Source organism: Cydia pomonella, chromosome 5, assembly GCF_033807575.1.
Source record: "Cydia pomonella isolate Wapato2018A chromosome 5, ilCydPomo1, whole genome shotgun sequence".
In the NCBI taxonomy this organism is placed as follows: Eukaryota; Metazoa; Arthropoda; class Insecta; order Lepidoptera; family Tortricidae; genus Cydia; species Cydia pomonella.
Window position 1 is genome coordinate 15659152 of NC_084707.1, and position 21985 is coordinate 15681136.

General features: G+C 37.9%; 3 protein-coding genes across 4 annotated transcripts in view; 2 read left to right on the plus strand and 1 right to left on the minus strand.

Moving 5' to 3' along the window:
- Positions 1 to 268: 268 nt before the first annotated feature.
- On the plus strand, positions 269 to 1624 carry LOC133517809 (zinc transporter zipt-7.2). Its single transcript, XM_061851239.1, has one exon. It carries the CDS (start codon positions 503 to 505, stop codon positions 1556 to 1558), a length of 1056 nt encoding a protein of 351 aa, XP_061707223.1. The 5' UTR covers positions 269 to 502; the 3' UTR covers positions 1559 to 1624.
- Positions 1625 to 3589: 1965 nt separating this feature from the next.
- Positions 3590 to 4479, minus strand: LOC133517810 (small ribosomal subunit protein uS13). The gene is made up of 3 exons (XM_061851240.1): positions 4352 to 4479; positions 4032 to 4217; positions 3590 to 3888 (listed from the first exon to the last, which is right to left on the minus strand). The coding sequence occupies exons 1-3, from the start codon at positions 4352 to 4354 to the stop codon at positions 3619 to 3621; spliced, it is 459 nt and encodes a 152-aa protein (XP_061707224.1). The 5' UTR covers positions 4355 to 4479; the 3' UTR covers positions 3590 to 3618.
- Positions 4480 to 14773: 10294 nt separating this feature from the next.
- The window catches only part of LOC133517827 (importin subunit beta-1), a 29314-nt gene continuing 22102 nt past the window's right edge, over positions 14774 to 21985 (plus strand). Inside the window, exons 1-3 of one of the 2 annotated variants that reach the window (XM_061851272.1) lie at positions 14774 to 14980; positions 15438 to 15679; positions 20378 to 20558. In XM_061851272.1, coding sequence (XP_061707256.1) covers positions 14923 to 14980; positions 15438 to 15679; positions 20378 to 20558 — 481 coding nt within the window. In that variant the 5' untranslated portion in view covers positions 14774 to 14922. The remainder of the gene's footprint in view (positions 14981 to 15437; positions 15680 to 20377; positions 20559 to 21985) is intronic. The other variant, XM_061851273.1, reaches the window with a different exon arrangement.

Genomic DNA, 21985 nt, shown 5'->3' on the forward strand with positions numbered 1-21985 from the left:
ATCGAAATTCGTCAATTGCGGACATTTTTCTCTGTCACTCTGATTACGTCTTACGAAGAGTAAAAGAGAAAGATCCCCGCAATTTGCGAATTTCGGTTTTCGCGGTAGGTCCCCAGTATCTATGTGTGCGCTGCTCGAGCGCACTTTGTATGTAGATTGATTTCTGTACCTATGTTTTGTGGAGGAGCGCCGAGCGAGCCAATCCTTTATTTCTTTTTTATGTCCTTTATGTGGCCATACCATACCATGTGAAAAACTATAGCCTGGGTAACAGAACCGTGTGTGCTAGGTTTAACCGCAATGAATGTATGTATACAACCTAATAACATCTACTTGTTTGGGAACGTAAACACTGATGACATGTGTCAATCGTTTCTGTCAGTCTAGTCAGCGTCAGCGAGGCACACCATACAATCACACATCATCTTATTGTGTACGAATAGTATATTGCGCTACCGCCTCATATTGAGTGAGAACTGTAGTTGTAGCTTCTCTGTTAAAAATGTTTAAAGTTAATAAATCAATATTAACATGTGTTCTATTAGCATTTGCCACAGTTGTAGTATTGGGCCATTCACACTCGCACGCACATTCTCATGATGAGCCGCCGTCATTCAAGTATTCGAAAGCTGCAAACGAACAACACGAAACAAAGTCAGAACAAAAAAAGATAACAGAACCAGACTACGACCTGTACGTGAACGCCCTGAGTTCTACTATTTTTATAAGCATAGTGCCATTCTTTATTCTCTTCTTCATACCTATAGATGGAACTGTTGAGAAACAACCACTGTTAAAGGTTTTGTTATCGTTCGCTTCGGGCGGACTTCTTGGAGATGCTTTTCTGCACTTGATACCGCACGCGCTGGCGGCGAGTGGCAGTGAAGGCGGCGGGCATAGCCACAGCCACTCGCACGGTGGCGAGCAGCACGCGCCGCACGACACCAGCGTCGGGCTCGGCGTGCTCGGCGGCATCATCGCCTTCCTTGTCGTCGAGAAATCCGTGCGGCTGTTTAGTGGAGAACATGGCCACTCCCATGGAGCTGACAAGAAAAAAAATGACGACAAATTGAAAAAGAAGGGAAAGGACAAAAAAGAGCCCGAGATCAAAATAGCCGGATACCTCAACCTTGCTGCAGACTTCACCCACAATTTCACTGACGGTTTAGCTATTGGAGCATCATTCATTGCTGGAAAAAATATTGGCTACATCACTACTGTCACTATTTTGCTCCATGAAATTCCTCATGAGATTGGAGACTTTGCTATTCTGGTGCAGTCCGGCTGCTCACGGAAAAAGGCCATGATGTTACAACTCCTGACTGCCTTTGGAGCAATCTCAGGGACTCTTATCTCAATTTATCTACAAGGGTATGAGGATAGTGTTGTATCTAAATTAGTACTTCCTTTTACAGCAGGTGGCTTTATTTATATTGCCACTGTTTCAGTTATTCCAGAACTATTGGAAGGTGCCAACAAATTGTCACAATCTATCAAAGAAATTATTGCACTACTAGCTGGAGTGTACATGATGGTACTTATAGCACAATATGAATAAATGTAAGTTCAGTGTAAATATTCCAATTTTATGTTGTACACTTATTAAACTATCAAAACATCACAATTATGATTTTTATTTTACAACAAATTTCCTTGAAAGCTACATATTTTGTAAGCTTCTATAAGGATAAATAATATTTAATTAAAGGGGCAGTAAAACGATTTTAAGAATACATCTAGTGATATATTCTTTTCTATATGATGATTAGTATGATTCCCACAGAATGGGCGGAGTTGGAGTACATTTTGCATTTGTATGGCCTCAAGCTGGATGGCTCTGAATTGCTTCTGCCATATATGATTTATTCAAAATGTGCTCTGGCATGGCCGACTCCAGCAGGTCAGTGGGAAGCATACAATAGAGTAATTCAAGTTTCAAAGTAACAAATAATTTGAATAACAACCAGTGAAAATGTATAAGCAGTAGTTTTTTTTTGGCCTTTTTATAGCTAGACAGGAATGCATAACTAATTGGTTGACAAACAATTGGAAAACTCAAATCAATTTATTAGACCTGTCCAATATATAGATTTACAAAAATCGGACAGACAGACGGACATGACGAATCTATAAGGGTTCCGTTTTTTGCCATTTGTCTACGGAACCCTAAAAATGAATGAGTAAGTACATCTTTACACACACAATACAATTCATCATATAACAAGAGGCTAAACTGTAGTCTGTACCATTTTTTGTATACTATAAACAGTATAAACTATAATGTATGCTAACTAGCATTTAGTAAATAAATAAAACACATATTGTGCATTTGTGCATATATAATTCTTTGTGTTATTGGGTGTGAATCATAGTTGCAGTTATTTCATGGACATGATAATAGTGCTACTACATGTAGTTGCAACGTCAATAAGATTGCTGCCAAGTAAGATTAGACATGTTTTGAACTTGGTACTCCTTATGAGTAAGGATGAAGAATCAGGAATACACTGTAAATGTTATTTGAAGTCATTAGCCGGGTCCACACTGAGCGAGCATACACGCGAGGCAATTTTTTCACGCACAATATTGCCAGTGAAGATGTGCCTCGGCCGAGGTGGCCCGCCCGGGTGAGGAAAACGGGCGCGTAGCCTCGGCCGAGGCACTCACTCAGCAGTTATTAGGCGGGTCTACACAGAGCGAGCATACACGCGACGCAATTTCGTCACGCACAAACCGGCCAGTGTAGACATGCCTCGATCGAGGCGGTGTGCTCAGGCGAGGAAAACGCACTCGGCTGAGGAACGTCTACACTGGCCGGTTTGTGCGTGAGGAAATTGCCTCGCGCGTATGATCGCTCTATGTGGACGCGCCTAATGATATATGGAAAATATGTATGTTTATTGCACAAAGAAAAATGTACAGATGGCGGACACAATGCCAAAACGCATTCTCTACCAGTCAACCATTGGGTCAGACTTACATGTTGGTGCAGAAGAGATTTACAAATTATTTAACCGAAAAACAAAATATTATATGTATATAAATAGCCGGGTCCGCACAGAGCGAGCATACGCACAAACCGGCCAGTGTAGACGTGCCTCGGCCGAGGCGGCGCGCTCGGGCGAGGAAAACGCGCACACGCTGCCTCGGCCGAGCCACGTCTACGCTGGCCGGTTTGTGCGTGAGGAAATTGCCTCGCACGCTGTGTGGACCCGCCTAATAAACCTACAAAACTATGATAATAGTTATGATTTTATACAAAGCTATTATTCAACTAGGGAACAAATCAATTTTTTCTTAGCCTCATAAGCTGATTTTAGTCGTGCCTTGGCCACAGTGGATTTGGTCACTTTTTCTTTGAATGATATTGATATCTACTTCTGTTTAGAATGCTAATCTAATATTATTTTATTTGCTACTATATCATATAGATAGGTCGCCTAGCTAACCCTGTCAAAAAACTATTGTGGGGGCATTTGACTTTTGCTAGCATGAATATGTTATGTTATGAGGATTATTTGGCATCTTTTTCTACACTCATACTGACATAGTTAACTGGATAAATTAATTCTTCAGTAAAAATGCAATGTTGGAGAAATATTATATTTATTTTACAGTTTACTTCTTCTTAGATACACCAACAGTACGTCCTCTCCTGCCAGTGGTCTTGGTGTGCTGACCGCGCACACGCAGGCCCCAGTAGTGGCGCATGCCCCTGTGGGCACGGATCTTCTTCAGCCTCTCCAAGTCTTCACGGAGCTTTGAGTCCAAGTTGGAGGAGGTTAGCTGGCTGTACTTGCCGTCAACAATGTCCTTTTGTCTGTTCAAGAACCAGTCGGGGATTTTGTACTGCCTTGGGTTGGACATGATAGTGATGATTTTTTCTACCTGAAAGTGAATTCGATTTTAGTCCAAGAAAACTTATGAAAAATTAAAGGTAAGTGGGGAGCTACTGGGGGCTGGGGGTACCGGGAGTTGCCGAGTGATAGTAGATCAAGAAGCCTGCACAAAAACGATGCAAGAATCGGTACCTCTTCCTCAGTGCATTCTCCAGCACGCTTGTCCAGGTCAATGTCAGCCTTCTTCAGGACGATGTTCGAATATCTGCGGCCAACTCCCTTGATAGCCGTCATGGCAAACATAACTTTACGTTTGCCATCGATGTTCGTATTCATAATACGAAGAATATGTTGAAACTTGTCCGGAATTACGAGCGACTGCAACAATAAATGTTTTTGAATAATCGGGAAAATATGCATACACACACATCATAACACTGTCTAAGAGTCTCTAAAAATTAAATGGAAAAATTTTCACTTCACGATTAATTAGTAATTGAAGGATTATATACCATTTCGGCGAATTTATTATGGCCAAACGTCCGTAAGCACTCTACAACAACATGAAAAGAACGTCAAAAACGTCAAAAATGGATTGTCAAAGTTGTCAAAAAATATTGCCAGTAAAAATCAGTGTCTATGGATGTACAACTTCTGCTCACTGTCCAACATTCCATTTTCTATTCGACCACATAACAGAAAACAATGAAATGGAGTTCTCCATTTTTTAATCCATGCAGGAAGCGACCAAATATTGTATTCTTTGGACCAAATCCACTGAGTTATGGTTACCTATATACTTACTTTACTCTTTGGTTATGGTGCACACTTCCCGATTTGGGACCCGCAATATCAGGCCTGATAAAGTGTGTCACTTTGACAAAAATAAATTTTCATGCTGTTCTAGCTGATAAGAAGTATCTTTACTTTGTTATCCAAATTACTTCAAACACTGACATATATCTAAGGAGGACCTTACGGGCAATAAGAATGGGACCAGCCCGCGTAGCCAACGTGCATATCGTTCACGCTCCGTGGCGAACGAAACGCAACAGTCACTGTCGAACTAATATGAAAGAGTGATAGAGAGACACAAAGCCTTTCGTTGTCGAAGCGATAGCGATTATCACCTTGGCTAGGCCGGAAGTGCAGCGGTGTCAGTGCTCCTCTACATGATGGCCCAGCGTAGGCCACTCCTACGGACGCATTTATGCGTTAGAGGGAGCAAGTGATATTTCTATCTCATTTCACCGCATAGCTGCGTCCCTTGGACTGGCCTACGCTGAGCCATCGTGTAGAGGAGCCCTCACGCACACGAATTCGAGCCAATCGTGCAGTATAACGCCACAACGCCATTGGTTGGTGAGTTCGCATCACGCGCGCGATTGGTCACAACTAGTTACGTTCATGGAGATATAAAGTGGAGCACACTCTAACTTTTTTGTTATTGAAAGTTGAAAGGTGTTTTTACCAGACTAGAGAAACGGTCGACTTGAGATAGCAAAAGTGGGGTGCGGTGTCTCACTCGCTCATGTTGCCAATGTTAAAAACATACCATTGTGGTAGTATTTTTATCAATATACCACTGAAATTAAATACTTTCTTATACTATTTTAATGCTATATACAGAGTGCGGTTCTCAAATCTTTTAAGTAATTTGGAAATAATTATGATGTCAATATTATTAACTGATTAAACCAAGCATGTGCACAACAAAAAAAAAACATTAATTTTAATATGGTAGACATTGTAGAAACTTTGAATATTAATTGGTATCCCCAACTTGATGACATATTTGCGAGATATTTCCAAAATACGCGAATGGTGGGACTCGGCAAAATATTTAAAAATGGGTAAAAAATGTTGTGTGACATGTAAGGATACTGTTTAGTTTATATAGATATTTTGTCATTATAATACATTTTTCTAGATTAAATAAGCTAACTATACTATTAAAAGTATTTGTAACGATCGATCACGTGAAGAGTCACGTGATCGATCCCTCCATCTTAAATATTGAACGAGCATTCGGGAGGTGACATTCGAACGATGACAGTCGAACGATGACAGTCGATGAAAATTACAAGTGGTTACGTTGATTGTATTATTAGCAGGTCAGTACGTTTTGTTTTGTTAGAACTCGATACAATATAATTGCTTGTCTAAGTGACAAGCGTACTACTGTCGTGTGGTTAGTTAGATTGGAAGAGGTTATATTCATTGTGCCAAATAAATGTATTTTGATCACACCTACCGTTCTTTTAATATTATGGTTAGACCCCTTATATCTCAGAAGTGAGGATAGGCGAGTATTTTAACAAATCACTCGTTTATCCCGCCTGCAAAAGTTAATTAATCGGCCCTGGCACAATGAATACAATTACTGACGCATAACGACTGATGATATTGTTTGTCTATGTTTGACCACTTATTTTGACTAATATTTTTTTTATGTGAGGTTAGTGCTCACACTTAAATAATGTTAGCTTATAAGACAACTAAATAAATAAAAATAGTAAACGAAATAATAAAATATTGTAATGTAATAACATCATAAAACTGAATTAGCTTACGTGAGTAATATTAAACGAGTACATACGTTAAAACGTATGCTTGTCAGGACAAGGTCAGGACAGGTCCTGAGTTGTTAGGACAAAAATAACAGTTACATATTTTACACTAGATAATTATAATTTCTTCCTCCTACTTGCATCGGTTTCCTCATCACTGAAGGTAGTTGCCACTTCGAGGGAACAGTTTCTCTTTGACAATTTACCGCCACCTCCATCTGTCGCCAAATGTAGGGCACCGTGGAGCCCGGATTGGTGGCGTGGAGCGTGGATTAATTTCCAATAAATCCAATAAGTAAAATATAAATCCTAAGGTTGATTGTTGCATTTTAATTAGAATATTTTCATTTTTACTTCATTATACAATTAATTTCAATTACAACGGTCTGATTTAATAATGTTTTGATTGGTTCGCAATCAGCGACGGAATATATATATATAGACAACGCTCTCCATAGAAAATACCAGCTATACTGACACTGACAGCTACCCCTTCACCGTGAATATATTCTTGCAGCTTCGAATTATATTCAATAAACTAATTCCTGCTATTAAACAAAAAGTTGTGATTGATCAATAAAAGTTTTGATTGCCTATAATAAAATTCTATGCGTCGAACCGTTGTTGCGTTACAATATTTTGGCGTTGTCAAATCTTACAATAATTATACTAAGATGGAACCAATTCATATAAATTATTGTTTGACGCGTATTTATTGTCAAGATTAGGCATGTTTATACTTTATAAGTGTATGTCGGTACATATGTATTATGTATTTTGGAACAATGAAAGTACATACAAAATTCTATAAAATGCCAGTGTTGAATGTTGCCCAAGTTTAATATACGTTTTTAGTTATGTATCAATAAAATGTAAATAATACAAAACAACAACGCAATATGGAAAGAAACCTGAAGTTAAAATATTATAAGTGAGACGACGTTTTATTTTAATATTTTGAAATTTAATAAAGTATTTATCATACGACCTTTTGTTGGAATGTTACTAGATTCAATTGAACTCTCCGAGATATTTTCAGTACGTGCCATCTGAAATATTATTCTTGACTGAATATATTGTTTTGTTTTAAATATAATACATATGAAATAACCAAAAATATAAGTAAGAGTAAGAACAACCTTATCTTCAAGTCCCACTTATCCATTTTCTCACTGATAGTAATAAATTTCTTTGAAATGTACGCTACAAATTCGCGTGTTTGGGCTAGGGAACCAAGTGAATCAACCTGGTGGCTGCCTGTTTAAAGTAACAGCATTTTTGTCCAAAGAATTTTCTGTTCCGGTCAGGGATTGTGCAACCGGTTTTACTTAATACCTGTAAATAAATTCTCAAACTAATACCGCTATAAAAAGAATAGCTATATTTCTATTAGAGGTATTGTTTTTGTTTTACCGCTATATATAGACTATTTACAATATTAAATACCTTTATTCAATACCGCTATTCATTGTACTTGAAAGGTAAGATGTCAATCAGACACTACTACTAAATCACAACAAATAGGTCTAATACTGTAACGTCACGTGATAATATTTTGCATAGCTGGCTGAAGTGTAGTAGTAGTACCTAGATTAATATTATTTGCTGCTGAAAGTAAATTATTTAAGTAACGATGTCCTTCATTTTTATTCGCAAAGGAAAAGCCTTGCCAAAGTACTAAGTCTGAAATATTCTGACAATTTAGCAATACGCAAAGCGCAACATCTTCGAAGTCACAAATAAAGGAGTGTATTGACATTGACATGTATAACCGGTAATGGTTTTTAAGGGTAAAATGTCAAATACAGATATTGTTGTCTAATGGCAAAATCACTAATAGACATGAGTACGGTTATTGATTATACCGGTAATCAAAGCTTTAGTGATAAAAATTGCGAAATACAACTATAACCGGTTATACCTAATTTAAAACCGGTAGTCAGAATACCGGTAACGATCCTTGGTTCCGGTCCTTTGTGAAACTTGAATAAATAAAACAGGAAGTTTATCGGCAAGAAATTTGCACCGTACTTGATATTTTACATAAGAACAAGTAATTGGAGTTCCTTTAAAGTAAAATATTGCATAACGCCATCTCATTCTGTCACCCCGTATCAAAGTATGCCCAAAAGGGCATGAGTTATTATGAAACTGATACATATAGTTACGACATTTGGTTTAGCGTATTAGTCTACAACAGTCTGTTAATTTAAATAATTATTTATCATGTTTAAGAATTAAACTTACACAAACCAATTAATCCCATTCTTCTTCTTGTGTTGTATTGAATTGTTGGTACCAATAAACGCACAATAAGGCATTTGATATAGGTTTCTGAATTAATAATTTTGTATGGGCTGACATGTTATGCCACAGAAGGCTGCTGTCGTACTAAAGCTGTCTAATTCCGCCTAGTACAGTCAATTCACTGATTTAAACCTTCACGATTTTTACACATCTTTAACTTATACAAATGGGACTTAATCGCTTAAGTTTTAAATTTACCTCCGACGTTTCAAGGACGGTGTTGTCGGAGAAGACTGGCTAAAGTTGACATCAACATTTACATTAGAAAATCGCGCGAGTTTTTCGAACTACCCGCACAGTCGATTCGTTTTCGGCACAGTAGCCGAGGGGTCATTTTTGAGCCCAAGTCAGTCTTTTATAGTTATTCTAGTTCGATGTTCGCAATAAAATGGTTTTTTTATTATTGTACTTTTATTGAAAATATATATTTTTACGTTATGCTTAAAGCTAGATGCGTGATGGTGTGGCAATGATGCAAACTTGCCTATTCTTTTTATTAGTTTTTATTGTTCGAATTCCCTAGGTGAGCTTGAGTTTGCTCGTCTTACATTTATATGAACAAATTGAATAGTTGTTTATTCAAATAGTGATCAAATTATTGGTATAAAGAAAATAAACGATATGATAAATAAATCAATAATTAATCTATATAATAGATTCATATACATAAATACCTTGTGATGCTAGGATAATTTTAATGTAACATGACGAGGGGAATTAAGATGATTTTTATAAGAAAAATAATGAAACCGTTTTGATGCGGCCTGAGACGTTATTTCAGGCTGCGAAAAACACTACTAATTGATGCAAATTTAGAGTTTTGATATAGTGTATCAAATATATCAAATATCAAATATTTATTCAGCAAATAGGCCACAGGGGCACTTTTACATGTCCATTTTTACAAACAATAAATTAAAAAAAAAACAATTACAAATATCGAATCTATGAAATAATAAATACTTTATTAGAGATGTATACTGTCTCTAAATGTCAAATTACACAAAAAAAAAACTATGATAAAAAAATAAAACCATAAAATACTAAAATTCTTTAGAGATGTATAAGTCTCTAAGTGTCAGAGATAAAATATAAAAATATATATTAAATTATCCTTAGAGATGTAGAGGGTCGCCAAGGCTTGAATTCTTATATAAATAATTAAAAGACAAAAAAATTAAAACAGACAAGAACCGAATGAAGTGGCTCACGTTAATGTCACTCAAAAGTAAAGTTACATACTTTAACATAACCTGTACCCCGTGTAAGCTTAAACAGACCGGTCTCCACAAACAGTAGTTATTTCATGCTGCTGAAAATAACTAAAACTTGTTAAAATTTTAAATCTCATATATTGTGTAGAGATTCATTCATAACGGCCTGAAACGATATTTAAGGCTGCTGATGGCGACTGAAACTCGTGATAATTTCCAATGTTTTGACATTGCGTAAGGTATCATTAGAAATGGCTTGAAACGATATTTCAGGCTACTAAAAACGACTAAAACTTGATTTAAAATTAATATATTTTTATATAGTGTAGAGTTTTATCAGAAAGGACCTGACATGTCGCTTCCTGAAAACTCTCAGGACTTGATGAAATTTAATAAATTGGCAGGGGTGATATTTCGGGCTGTTACAGCTTGTTGGAAATGCTAATATTATAGTTTTAATGGTATTAAAAATTAATAATAAAACTTAACTGAAATCAAGGTATCCTGTCGGCTGATAGAGCTCTTTTAAAAGAACAACGTGTTTTCTACCTAATCATATTTTAAGCATATGTTGCAAAATGCCGCAACGATACTCGTAATGTTTTTGTAAGGACGATTAATATTTTGAATGAACAATGATATTATCCGTACAAATCTAAGTTTCAGTGATGGACGCAAATGACGATAAGGTCAGCAATAATGGGCGCAGAGAGAAGCGCAGCTCCGATCATAATGTCGCGGAAGTGGACGTTAACGAATGTGAGATTCGAGAACGTCCAACGCCTAAAACATCTGCCATGCCAAGTGAGGGAGCGGAAGGGAGCCTGAAAGGTAGGCAAAGCCGCAAACACTTGCTGCATGATGAAGAGTATGATTGCGAGTTACGGTGTGAGAGAGTGCCACGTTCACGAACACCAAATTTGGGTCCAGACATGTTCCGTGCAGTTGAAGCATGTCGCCATAGACGCACGGGCGCGCAAGAAATTGCGGATGGTCGTGGAGTTCCTCTTATGAAGACATCTAGCATAATTATAAGCATCCGCGACATCATGTAAGTCCAATACGGTATGGACGCATGGAGAGAAAGAGGCACTATGTTTGTAGTAGTAGTTCTGATGACGACTATCAGATTAAGAGATTAAGATATTTATTAATAAAATTATAAATAATTTTACATGTCACACAGTAGTATATACATAAGTATCACAACATATTATTATTACTAGCTGTTATTATCGTGTAACCTCTAAACATAAAAGGTTGTACTCTCACTCTCCATGCGTCGATCGTGTCGTAGATAGTAAGTAGACTACCTGAATGAATCTGGTGAAAATACTATAAGTAAATTTCTAATCATCATAAAGATATTGAAGAGATGAAGATTCTCGAGTTCGATCCAATATCGAAAGATCAAACCATTCCTACATGGCTTACAAAAGTAGAGGAGTGGGCTGAGACTTACGGGTGGGCAGAGAAAGAGATTATACATTTCACGCTTCTGAAACTTACAGGTCTTGCTAAATGTTGGTACCAGGGTCTCAGCACTAACCTATACACGTGGTCAGAGTGGAAAAGGAAGCTTGTAGAATTATTTCAAAGTCGTGATGATTACACGGAAGTTTTAATAACTATGCTGTCCAAGAAAGCTCGATATGGAGATTCACTTGAGCACTATTACTATGATAAACTTAATTAATTATTATTTTATTATTATCTTTATTTGTCTTGGGTGTTAAGTTAGTAAAAGTAAAAAAAAAAAAAAAAAAACATACGGTGATATTGGGACGACGACATTGAAAGTCCAAATGGAATGGGTCTGAGTAATCATCATGGCTAGTTAGCATGGCTAATAGTCTAGGATATAGGTAATTTAGATTAATTGATATTTTTTGTGAATATTGCACTATTGTTATAAAATAAATGCTTTCGATTAGGCTTTGTAGACGTTAATAAATTAAATTATAATTCAAATTAAGTTATGTGTGCTGTATACTTTATGAAACTGCTAGCTTAACAGTCTAGGCGTGATTTATTTATTTAGTATAGATTTCATGTTGACACTTGGAGAGACTGTACATCTCCAAATCTTATTAGTATTAGTACTCTGATATTGGGGACCTTTTACATCTCCAGATTTAATGTATTATTTACCATAGAGACAATATGTCTCTGTTTTACTGTAGTCATTATTTATTTTAAGATAATTATAATGTAATGTTTACCTAGGTATTGGCCGTTGTATTTGTAAATGTTGTTATATTTTTTTCATGTCACTACATGATGTTACTATAAATGTTGTATTGACTTGTAAAAGAGTCCTTGAGGTCTACTTGCAGATTTACTTTTAGAATTTTGAAATTCGTATTGCTTAGTTAAAATACTTTATTTTGTAATATACTGATATGAAACGAGTAAATCTAAAATGTAACCTAATGGTAAATGTAGGTGAGCAAAGGGACTTGCTCTAGCAGGATGGCCGAGCTGTAAGGATACTGTTTAGTTTATATAGATATTTTGTCATTATAATACATTTTTCTAGATTAAATAAGCTAACTATACTATTAAAAGTATTTGTAACGATCGATCACGTGAAGAGTCACGTGATCGATCCCTCCATCTTAAATATTGAACGAGCATTCGGGAGGTGACATTCGAACGATGACAGTCGAACGATGACAGTCGATGCAAATTACAAGTGGTTACGTTGATTGTATTATTAGCAGGTCAGTACGTTTTGTTTTGTTAGAACTCGATACAATATAATTGCTTGTCTAAGTGACAAGCGTACTACTGTCGTGTGGTTAGTTAGATTGGAAGAGGTTATATTCATTGTGCCAAATAAATGTATTTTGATCACACCTACCGTTCTTTTAATATTATGGTTAGACCCCTTATAGACAGGTTGTAGAAGTGAAAGTTTTGCTGATTGTGGTATATATTTTCACAGGTGATCACAGGTCAGGTCACAATCATTCAGTTTTACAATAAAAATACAAGACGATCAAATTCATTAGGGTGACCATTATGTCCGCACGATGTGAATTAGTTTTACACAATTCTTATAAAGTACTTAAGTAAGTTTATCTAATTCGGTATATCTATATTTCGGCATGGTTAAATTGGTGGAGTGATAGCTATTACAGAATAATTAAGTAATTGCCAAAATTGAAATCCAAAGTCCTTAAACATTCCAGACTTACGTTTTTACATAATATTTTAATACTGAAACGGTTTTATTAACTATTTATATATGCGTAATCGATTCGATATAGGTTGGACACACATTTCCGTCAGTAGAAAAAGGCGGCAAATTTGAAAACTAGTTGCAATCACAGATCTACGATGAGTAGATGACCCTTAAAGAATTAAAGATAGTTAACGTGTGCAAAAGTAAGCCATCACGCATATGCTATACGTTTATACGTTTATTTCATTACTGTTTACATCAGTTCATAGGTACAAATATTAGGTAGGTAAGTAGTCCATCTTAGGTACAAAGTGTGGGTAAGTATTTATCTCAACAATGTGCAACAATTTGATTGTGTAAGTAATGAAAAAGGTGCGGGTACAGCTTGCTGGATTTAATTAAACCCGCCCTTGGTCAGCCAGCTTGGTTAGCTTGGTTGGGTTGGTTGGTTGGTTGGTTTAAGACGACTAAATAAAGTAAGATTTTGTCAAGCATTTTACAGAAAAGAATAAATTATATCCATCCCTTTTCAAGGGCCATAATACTAGCACAACAAAATGACAGTAAGATTCTCTCTGACTATGCACGAATGAGAAAAGATCTTAGCCAAACTATATATTCCACGTTATCCTTATATCCCTTGAATATTTTGACCATATTCCGCATAATTCTTAAATTTAGTATAATGTAGTATACATTAGATTAATTTTATTTATGAATATAAGATTTGTATGCCCGTTAGCTGGCTGAATACACTGTTCTTTGAAATGTATTTGATAACATCCACTTGACTGTATTCTAACTATTGCACTCTGGGTGCCAAAGAGGATGCCGTGGATTCTTACCAACTGGCAGGGATGCGTTATGTAGGCGGAGAAATGAAAAAGTCGAGTCCTCGTGATTTACGTAGCTTTATATATCATATATAAAGTACATACAAATCTCTCGTCGTAAGATTAAAATACACTTATGATTACAAAGATAAACTTCGATAATTATTGTATACGAGGACAACACAAAACTTAAGATTAAGATTAAGAATGGCTTCTGTTTGAGAGCAAAGCAAAGGTCGGAATGAACCAGTACAAATATGTGACAGCTAGGCATAGACAGAACTAGGTACAGACAACTAAGCCAATATAGAGTGTAAAGCTGTGCATACAAGTTACAGTTTTTATAACTTTTATAAGGCATAATCTCTAATACTAACAAATAAATGATTTGATTGATTGATTGATCCCAGATACATGTAACTCATGGTCACCCTAATTAGAAAGAGATGCAACGGCCCACCTTGACTTCTCATGTGGACACACTTTTTGGCCAATCCGGATAATCTTATAAGTCCGTGGTTACTGGTTACGTTAGACTGCACGATTGGCTAGAACCGTGAGTGACACCGCTGAACTAGCACCATTCTTAGTGCCCGTAAGGCCCGTCCTGAGATATATGTCAATGGTTATAACTGTGTCCTTAACGTACATACGGCCGACCCCCTTACTCACGATCAAGCAGGCCTTGAACCGGACCAAAGACAGCCATTTTACAAATAAACAAATAAAATAAATATTTTTGCTATAGCGAAAATTTTAGCCTATGGAAAGCTTAATCAAGTTTGACAATGAACAGAGAATTTATTATCGCATAAAGTTTCTTTAGTTACAGTTACATGTTGCAATTTTGAATTTTATTTTAGTGTAGCAACATTAAAAAGTGAGTGTTCTTTCGTCGTGTGCCGGTTTCCTCAGATTTTCGGCTCCCATATTTATCTTTACCTCGAATTTAAGTTAGAACACTAATACAAGATGACTACCGAACCGATGTTACAACTTATACAAATATTGGAAAAGACAATATCTCCCGGTAAGTAATAATATTTCTTACAATGAGCATGGCGTTTCATAGTATAAATGTCAACCGACTGTTATCGCCTAATTTTGTCTTGCACATAATGAACACTATCTTTTCAATTATCCTGTTCGATATTGTTCAAAATGCCGACTTACGATGACGGATGCACGTTACATTTCTTTCAAAATGTAAACATTATTATCTCTAGGATAGAATCTTCTAGTTTGTAAAAATGTTTCGTTGCAAACGAAACATGCTGTTAGTTTCCAACTGTTGGAAAGTTGATGCTTTGTGCGCGTTAGCACGTTGAACTCGAATCATAAACTTCCTTAGGAATACGGACATAGATTATCACGTAATTGATAACCTCACTTGATAAGGCTGATGTTTTACTACCAAGAAAATCAGACATTAACCTTTCTTAATTCTCATTTCAAAATAATTACATCAGAAATATTGTGAATTCCAGATCGAAATGAGTTGGAAGCAGCAGAAAAATACCTTGACCATGCAGCTGCCACAAACTTCACAGCATTCATCAAGATGCTGTCAGATGTACTGGCACAGGGTGGCAACAGTCAGGTGGCGCGCATGGCAGCGGGGCTGCAGCTCAAGAACCACCTCACATCTAAAGATGCCTCACTCAAGCAACAATACCAGCAGAGGTGGCTTGCCCTACCAGAAGAAACTAGGCAATATATTAAGAAAAATGTAAGACGGCATAAGGGAGTAGACATATTATTCTTAGTCTATTTATGCTTTGTTAGAGATGTTGACACAAATGTGAGGCAAATCAGCTTCTTTTGAATTGTCAAAACAAAATCCATTATGGAGTTTTATATGAAATACTAAGTAACTCATATGTAAACTCAAGTGACCTACAGATTTGTTACAATGTATTGTTTACTGCAATTATGCCGAAAAATGACTTCGTCTATAGTTTTCCAATAATTTACTAGATTATGTCATGCTTGGTGGCAGTTAAGGTACAAAAAAAATGGCAATTGAATTTAAAATGAATGCTGTAGGAAATATGGTTAAATTAATTTTGTTTTCTTATCAAAAGAATCAATAGAAATGCATTTCAATAGATAATTGAAAATACATTGTTTAAATTACTTTGCTATCGGGCCATTCCATCTAATGGGAAAGGAGAGATAAGCAACCACCATTTTTTTTTTTATCTTTTAATTTCAGAACAGTGTCCATTCGAAGGGATAAGTTGGGTCAAATCCCTGCTTGTACATATTGTGCTCTAACTTTTGATTTAGAATAGGTAACCAAATAAATCTTTCTTTATTTACTATATATTGAACTGAACTGAACTAATAAATAAATATTATAGGACATTATTACATAAACTAACTAAGTCCCACAGTAAGCTCAATAAGGCTTGTGTTGAGGGTACTTGGACAACAATATATATAATATATAAATATTTTTAAATACATATTAAACACCCATCACTCAGGAACAAATATCCATGCTCATCACACAAATAAATGCCCTTACCAGGATTTGAACCCAGGACCATCAGCTTTGTAGGCAGGATCACTACCCACTAGGCCAAACCGGTCGGTTGGCAGTCGGTCAGGTTTATTTGCCACAGAAAATAGTTGAAAAACCAAAAGTGTGAACATTTTAGATGGCCACCATTTTGTTTGTAGTTGATTTAGCTAACATTTGTAATACAATATAAAATACTCATTTCATACCTAATCATATAAAGTAAGATTTATTTGATTAACTATTCCAAATCAAAAGTTTAGAGCACATTATGTACAAGCAAGAATTTGACCCGATTTTTTCCTTTGAATGGGCATTGCTCGGAAATAAAAAGAAGAAAAAAATAAACAGTGGTGGTCTACACTTACACTTCTGGTATCATAAAGGTTGTCCTCATTATTTTTCAATTAAATCAAAATTCATGGCACTCTTTTTATTTCAAATTTGTTGAAATCAGATGGAATGGCCCTATCCAGCGACCAGATGGCATACCAACAGTTGTGCTCAAGCAGTGTGCGCCTGAGCTGTGTCCTGTGTTAGTGTGTCTTTTGACACTTTCTAGCAACGTACGGCAAGTTCCATCTTGGAAGATGGCCCTTGTGCACCCTGTGCCTAAGAAGGGTGATAGATTGGACCCATCAAAATACAGGCTTATCGCTATTACCTCCCTTCTCTCTAAGGTCATGGAGCATATAATTAACTCAAAGCTCCTGAGATACCTAGAACACAATCTGATCAGACCACAAGTATGGCTTCCTCCACAGGGAACAACTGGTGATCTCCTAGTGTATTTCACACACTGCTGGGTTTTAGCCATTGAGAGTCGAGGTGATACATCGGCAGTTAGCCTGGATATAGGGAAGGTGTTCAATCGGGTCTGGAATGTCAAAGTTGCTTGTGCAAATGGATTGCTAGCTTTTTGTCCAGCAGCCGCATACATGCCGTAGTAGACAGTAGCTGCTCTGATAGCATGGACATAAATGCTATTGTTCCACAAGGCTCTGTGCTATCCCCAATGCTGTTTTAGCTGCACATCAATGTCATGGTGTCTATCGACGATTGTTATGCGACGACAGTACTGGGGATGCCTATTACACAGACTGTGCCAACATCCCTCGTCCTGAGGTGCTGGAGAGCCGTGACTAGCTTGTGTCCGATATTCAGAGCACTATTCAGAGTTTCGGTTTTGGGTTGGGACAATTTAGTCGGATTCAACCCCACCAAGAGACAAGTTAAGCTAAGAAAACCCCATTTACTGTTGTTCCACAGTTCCAAGGCACAGCCTTATCATGTCAGGGAGTATTGGGATCCTTGGTGTCGATATTTCCAGTGACGTACAATTCCGTAACCACCTGGAAGGGAACGCTACGCTGCACCCTTCGACTCAGTTCAAAGACACTGTACGAATGGTTGACGATCTCACAAGCGGTATTGAGCCTTAGGCTATTAGAGACTGCCTTCTTCTGTGTGTTCTACCGCAGTGAAGAACTGTGGTCTGAAGAATTGTGTGACATGATTAGGGAATGCAAAAACCGGAGGTTTTTCAAAACCGGTTTTTTCTTCGGTTTTACAAAAAAAAATTCATCGCCATGAAATAAAGAAAAGATTGCTTCACGTGTAAAAACGAATGCTAGTATATAGTATATACACGATTTTATCACGAAATTAAAGACAGAAAATCTGACTATTTTATTGTATTGTATGGGAATTGTCAAATAACTTAATGTTATTTGTAACTAGGAATAGGAACAAACCAATTTTAATAAATTATTTTTTTGGTTTATTGGTTAGACACCGATGGGATAGGTCATTTTTTCTTAAATATATGACAATATCAATTTATAATTTAATGTTATTTGTCTTAAATCAAATGGCCCAATCCGAAATCTTGCTCTAAGTTTTTCGCTGTGTTCTAGTATATATTCAAGTAGTTAATTCGTTTACTGTTACTACCTTCCTTTATAAAATATTTGATAAGTTATTATGGATTTGTAGTCATCATCATCATCATCATCGTCTCCTAGCCGTTTTCGGCCACAGCAACTGCTTTCTACCGCTGAGAGTGTCGCTTGTGCGCTCTCAGGTGACTGACGTAGCCAATCTTAGCAGCGAATGTGCGGCCACATTCGCTGCAGGTCAGCACCCCTCCGACGTAATTATATGTTATGGCCATAGGTGGTCTGGCCTTTAGCTCGTCACGCTTATCGTCAAGTTCTGTGCGTCGCCTGGCTTCGAATTCACGCACCTGCGTCTGCACAATATGCCTCCACTGTGGACGGTCACCAGCTAGACTCTCCCATGTCGTTGGCTCTATATGAGCTCTCTTCATATGCCGCTTCAACACATCTTTGAACCGCAGAAACTGGCCGCCTCGCTATCGCTTACCATTTTGCATTTGTAAAGTAGGAAATAAATGAAACAAGCGAATACTAGGGTTATTTCCAATTTTATGAAACGCTTGTATTACGTTCTAAATTAACTAAAAGTTGCCCTAAAATTCAACTTTTATACTAAAAACGGATTTAAATATGTCAAATTAACAAAATATATTTTGACAGATGCTTTCGCGCCCATAACGCTCTTTGAAATTTGTGTGACGTTACAGTTTACGGTTTGACACATAACTTCATACACACGTAGAAGATACGAACTGTCAACTGACATTTGTCATTTGTTGTTTATCGCCTAACTGTCAACAGTGTCAATCCGAGATTTGTGACGTCATCAGAATCTTCAAAGACGTTTCGAGTTTGGTCACGTGACGTGTGCCAAAAGATATTTTAAATTCAATATTCACAAAAATATGGTCATTACTGGTCCCCTAATAGTAGTTTAACATGTTCTTATAATCCAAAATAATTTATTGGGATACAATTCTGCTCTAAGATTTGTAGATGGAAACAACCCTATTCACGTCACGTGTTTCTTCTCGAAATGTCAATTAGAAACTGATGGTGTTAGCTTAAACTGGGCAAACACAGGTAGTCAAGTAATTCCATTCTTTAGGGTTTGAACTACCCTTTCCTATTAGTGCGAAAGAGACAAAAAAGGTTGTCGGTAAGTCGTTATCACCGAACCAACAAAAGACTCTAAAGCTGCCATTGATATAATTGATTACGTGGAATTTTTCTACAGCGCATCGCATAATAAAATTATAAGTAAGACCTTTTATACCTATTTTTATTAAAAAGTACTACTATACAATTCGTACACCAGCACGGATGTCCTGCCACTGCCAGTGCTTTATATTATTTAAATCCGTATTTTTGTATTTTGTACTGTAAAAATTCATTTAGCGTTACAAATGATCAAACTAACACAACACCCCATTATTTGATTTGATGTCGATTCAACCGGTCTAGGACCGATTTATACCCTTATAATGAATAAAACATGCAACTTAGGTAAATAAATAAAAAACCGAATAAAACCGAAACCGGTTTTTTTCAAATTCTAAAAAGCCGGTTTTGGGTTTCCGTCAAAAAACCGGTTTTAACCGGTTTTTTCTGTTTCGGTTAAAACCGGTTTGCATTCCCTAGACATGATGCCAATGCACTTCTATCACCGCACCACTCGCTGTTGGCAGGGTGTTCATCCTCATACTCTTTAAGAGGAATTTGCTCCGGCGGACGCTCCGGCTGTGGAATGAGCTCCCTGCCGAGGTTTTTCCGACGGTCTACAGGATGGGGTTCTTCAAAAAATACAGTTTTATAAAAGATTGGCAACGCGTTTGTAACACCTCTAGAGTTGCAGGCGTAGGCTACAGCAACTGCATACCATCAGGCGGCCGTATTTGTTTTGCCACCGACCACCTCGAGTGCCACCAACGTGGTATTAAAAAAAAAAGTGGGTTGGTCTGTGGGCCTTAAGAGGATAAATTTTATTTAATTTTTTTCTTTCTAGATCTTATTAGCAACTGGCACTGAAGACACGCGGCCCAGTTCAGCGGCGCAGTGTCTTGCATATGTAGCGGTGGCTGAACTCCCAGTGGGCCAGTGGAATGACCTCATTCCCAACTTGGTGGAAAATGTTGTTAATGTTCAATCTACTGAACTGAAGAAGGAAGCCACATTAGAAGCCATTGGTAAGTAAATTTGTTATATATCAATAAATCAGGATATTCGTGTGACGTAATTTATGGCACCAAACCATTAAAAAAAACCTTATACCTGTATAGGAGAAAGAGATGTATGTTTGATCTAGTAGTGGTTCTTTACTAGTAATCCACAAACCACGGGTTCCTGAGAGCACCTGAAATGATCAGCAAATTTTATAAAAACTTAAAAAAAATTAAACCGACTTCAAAAAGGATAAAATAAAATATTATCCTTTTTTAAGTAAATGCTTTACCAACTGATATGTTTGAAGTCACTAAATTCCGTTAACTTTAATAAATAATCAGGATTTTCCTCAAGTCCGTCTAGGAAGTCATCCCGACTCCGCTCCGCCACTGACACAATCCCTCAACCCTCCGATCACTCAACCTCACAGCATATCAACCCCTGATCACTGAAACCCTTGACCCTGAACCACCAAACCTTCAACCACCATTTCCCGACTCCTCCATCCATCCCCAGACCATTTAACTCTTTTCCTAACCCCTAATTCCTCAACTTCCAACCCCCGACCACTCATCTCCTCCCCTCGATTCCTCAACTCCCAACCCCTCAGTCCCCGACCCAACAACTCACCGCCCCCTTAACCTTTTTTTTTTTTTTTTTTTTTTTTTTTTTTTTTTTTTTTTTTTTTTTTTTTTTTTCTAGGGGGGGAAATGCATTCCGCATACCACCCGGGTGCGGGGGGTGACCCGAGTGGTTATGTGGGACTCCCGTCTAGGCTAATGAGGCCCACGGTATACCCACTAAAAACCCCCCATATGCCGCCTCGCCGCCTTATTGGTGGGGTTACAGGAACGCTTTCGTACTCATCCGCGACCCCACCGGCGGCAGCCGCCCGCGAGCGGCTCCTTCGCGAATGCCCGAAGGCCCTTCACGCTAGGCGCGCCAGATGTTATCGACGCGCCTTCCTCCTCGGCCTCCGTCCTGCAGTGTAGCGGACCCCCCCCCGAGCCCGCCACAAGGAGGCCACGGGCGCCAGAAAACTCCCCAGCGCCCGGCGGCAGATGAGGTCCATGGTTCTGCCGCAAACCACAACTCGGCTGCAGAGGACAGGGAGAACGGCACACCGTAACACCGACACTCCTCTTCCTCTGCAGCCCCACCAACGCCGCTACAGCGGAACGGCCCCGCCAAGGTCGCAGGGGATAGGGAGAGTGGCGCATCGTGATACCATCACGCCTCTTCCCCTGCGATCCCACCTCGGCCGTCGAGGATAGGGAGAACGGCTCACCGCAATACCGACACTCCTCTTCCTCGACGGTCCACCTCCAACGCGTCACAAGCGGGCTTACCAAGCCCACTTGGAGCGTCCTCCTCGGGCCAGCCCGCATCTCAAACAGGCCGGCCCTGGTTGCCTCTTCGCTTCACCGTGGGTGACCAAGCCACGGTTACT

Excerpts from the sequence above, each read along its gene's own strand:
- LOC133517809 (XM_061851239.1), top strand. The coding sequence starts at position 503 with ATGTTTAAAGTTAATAAATCAATATTAACATGTGTTCTATTAGCATTT.
- LOC133517810 (XM_061851240.1), bottom strand. Across the intron at positions 3,889-4,031 it reads GAGAATGCACTGAGGAAGAG|GTAGAAAAAATCATCACTAT; the intron begins GTACCGATTCTT and ends ATTCACTTTCAG.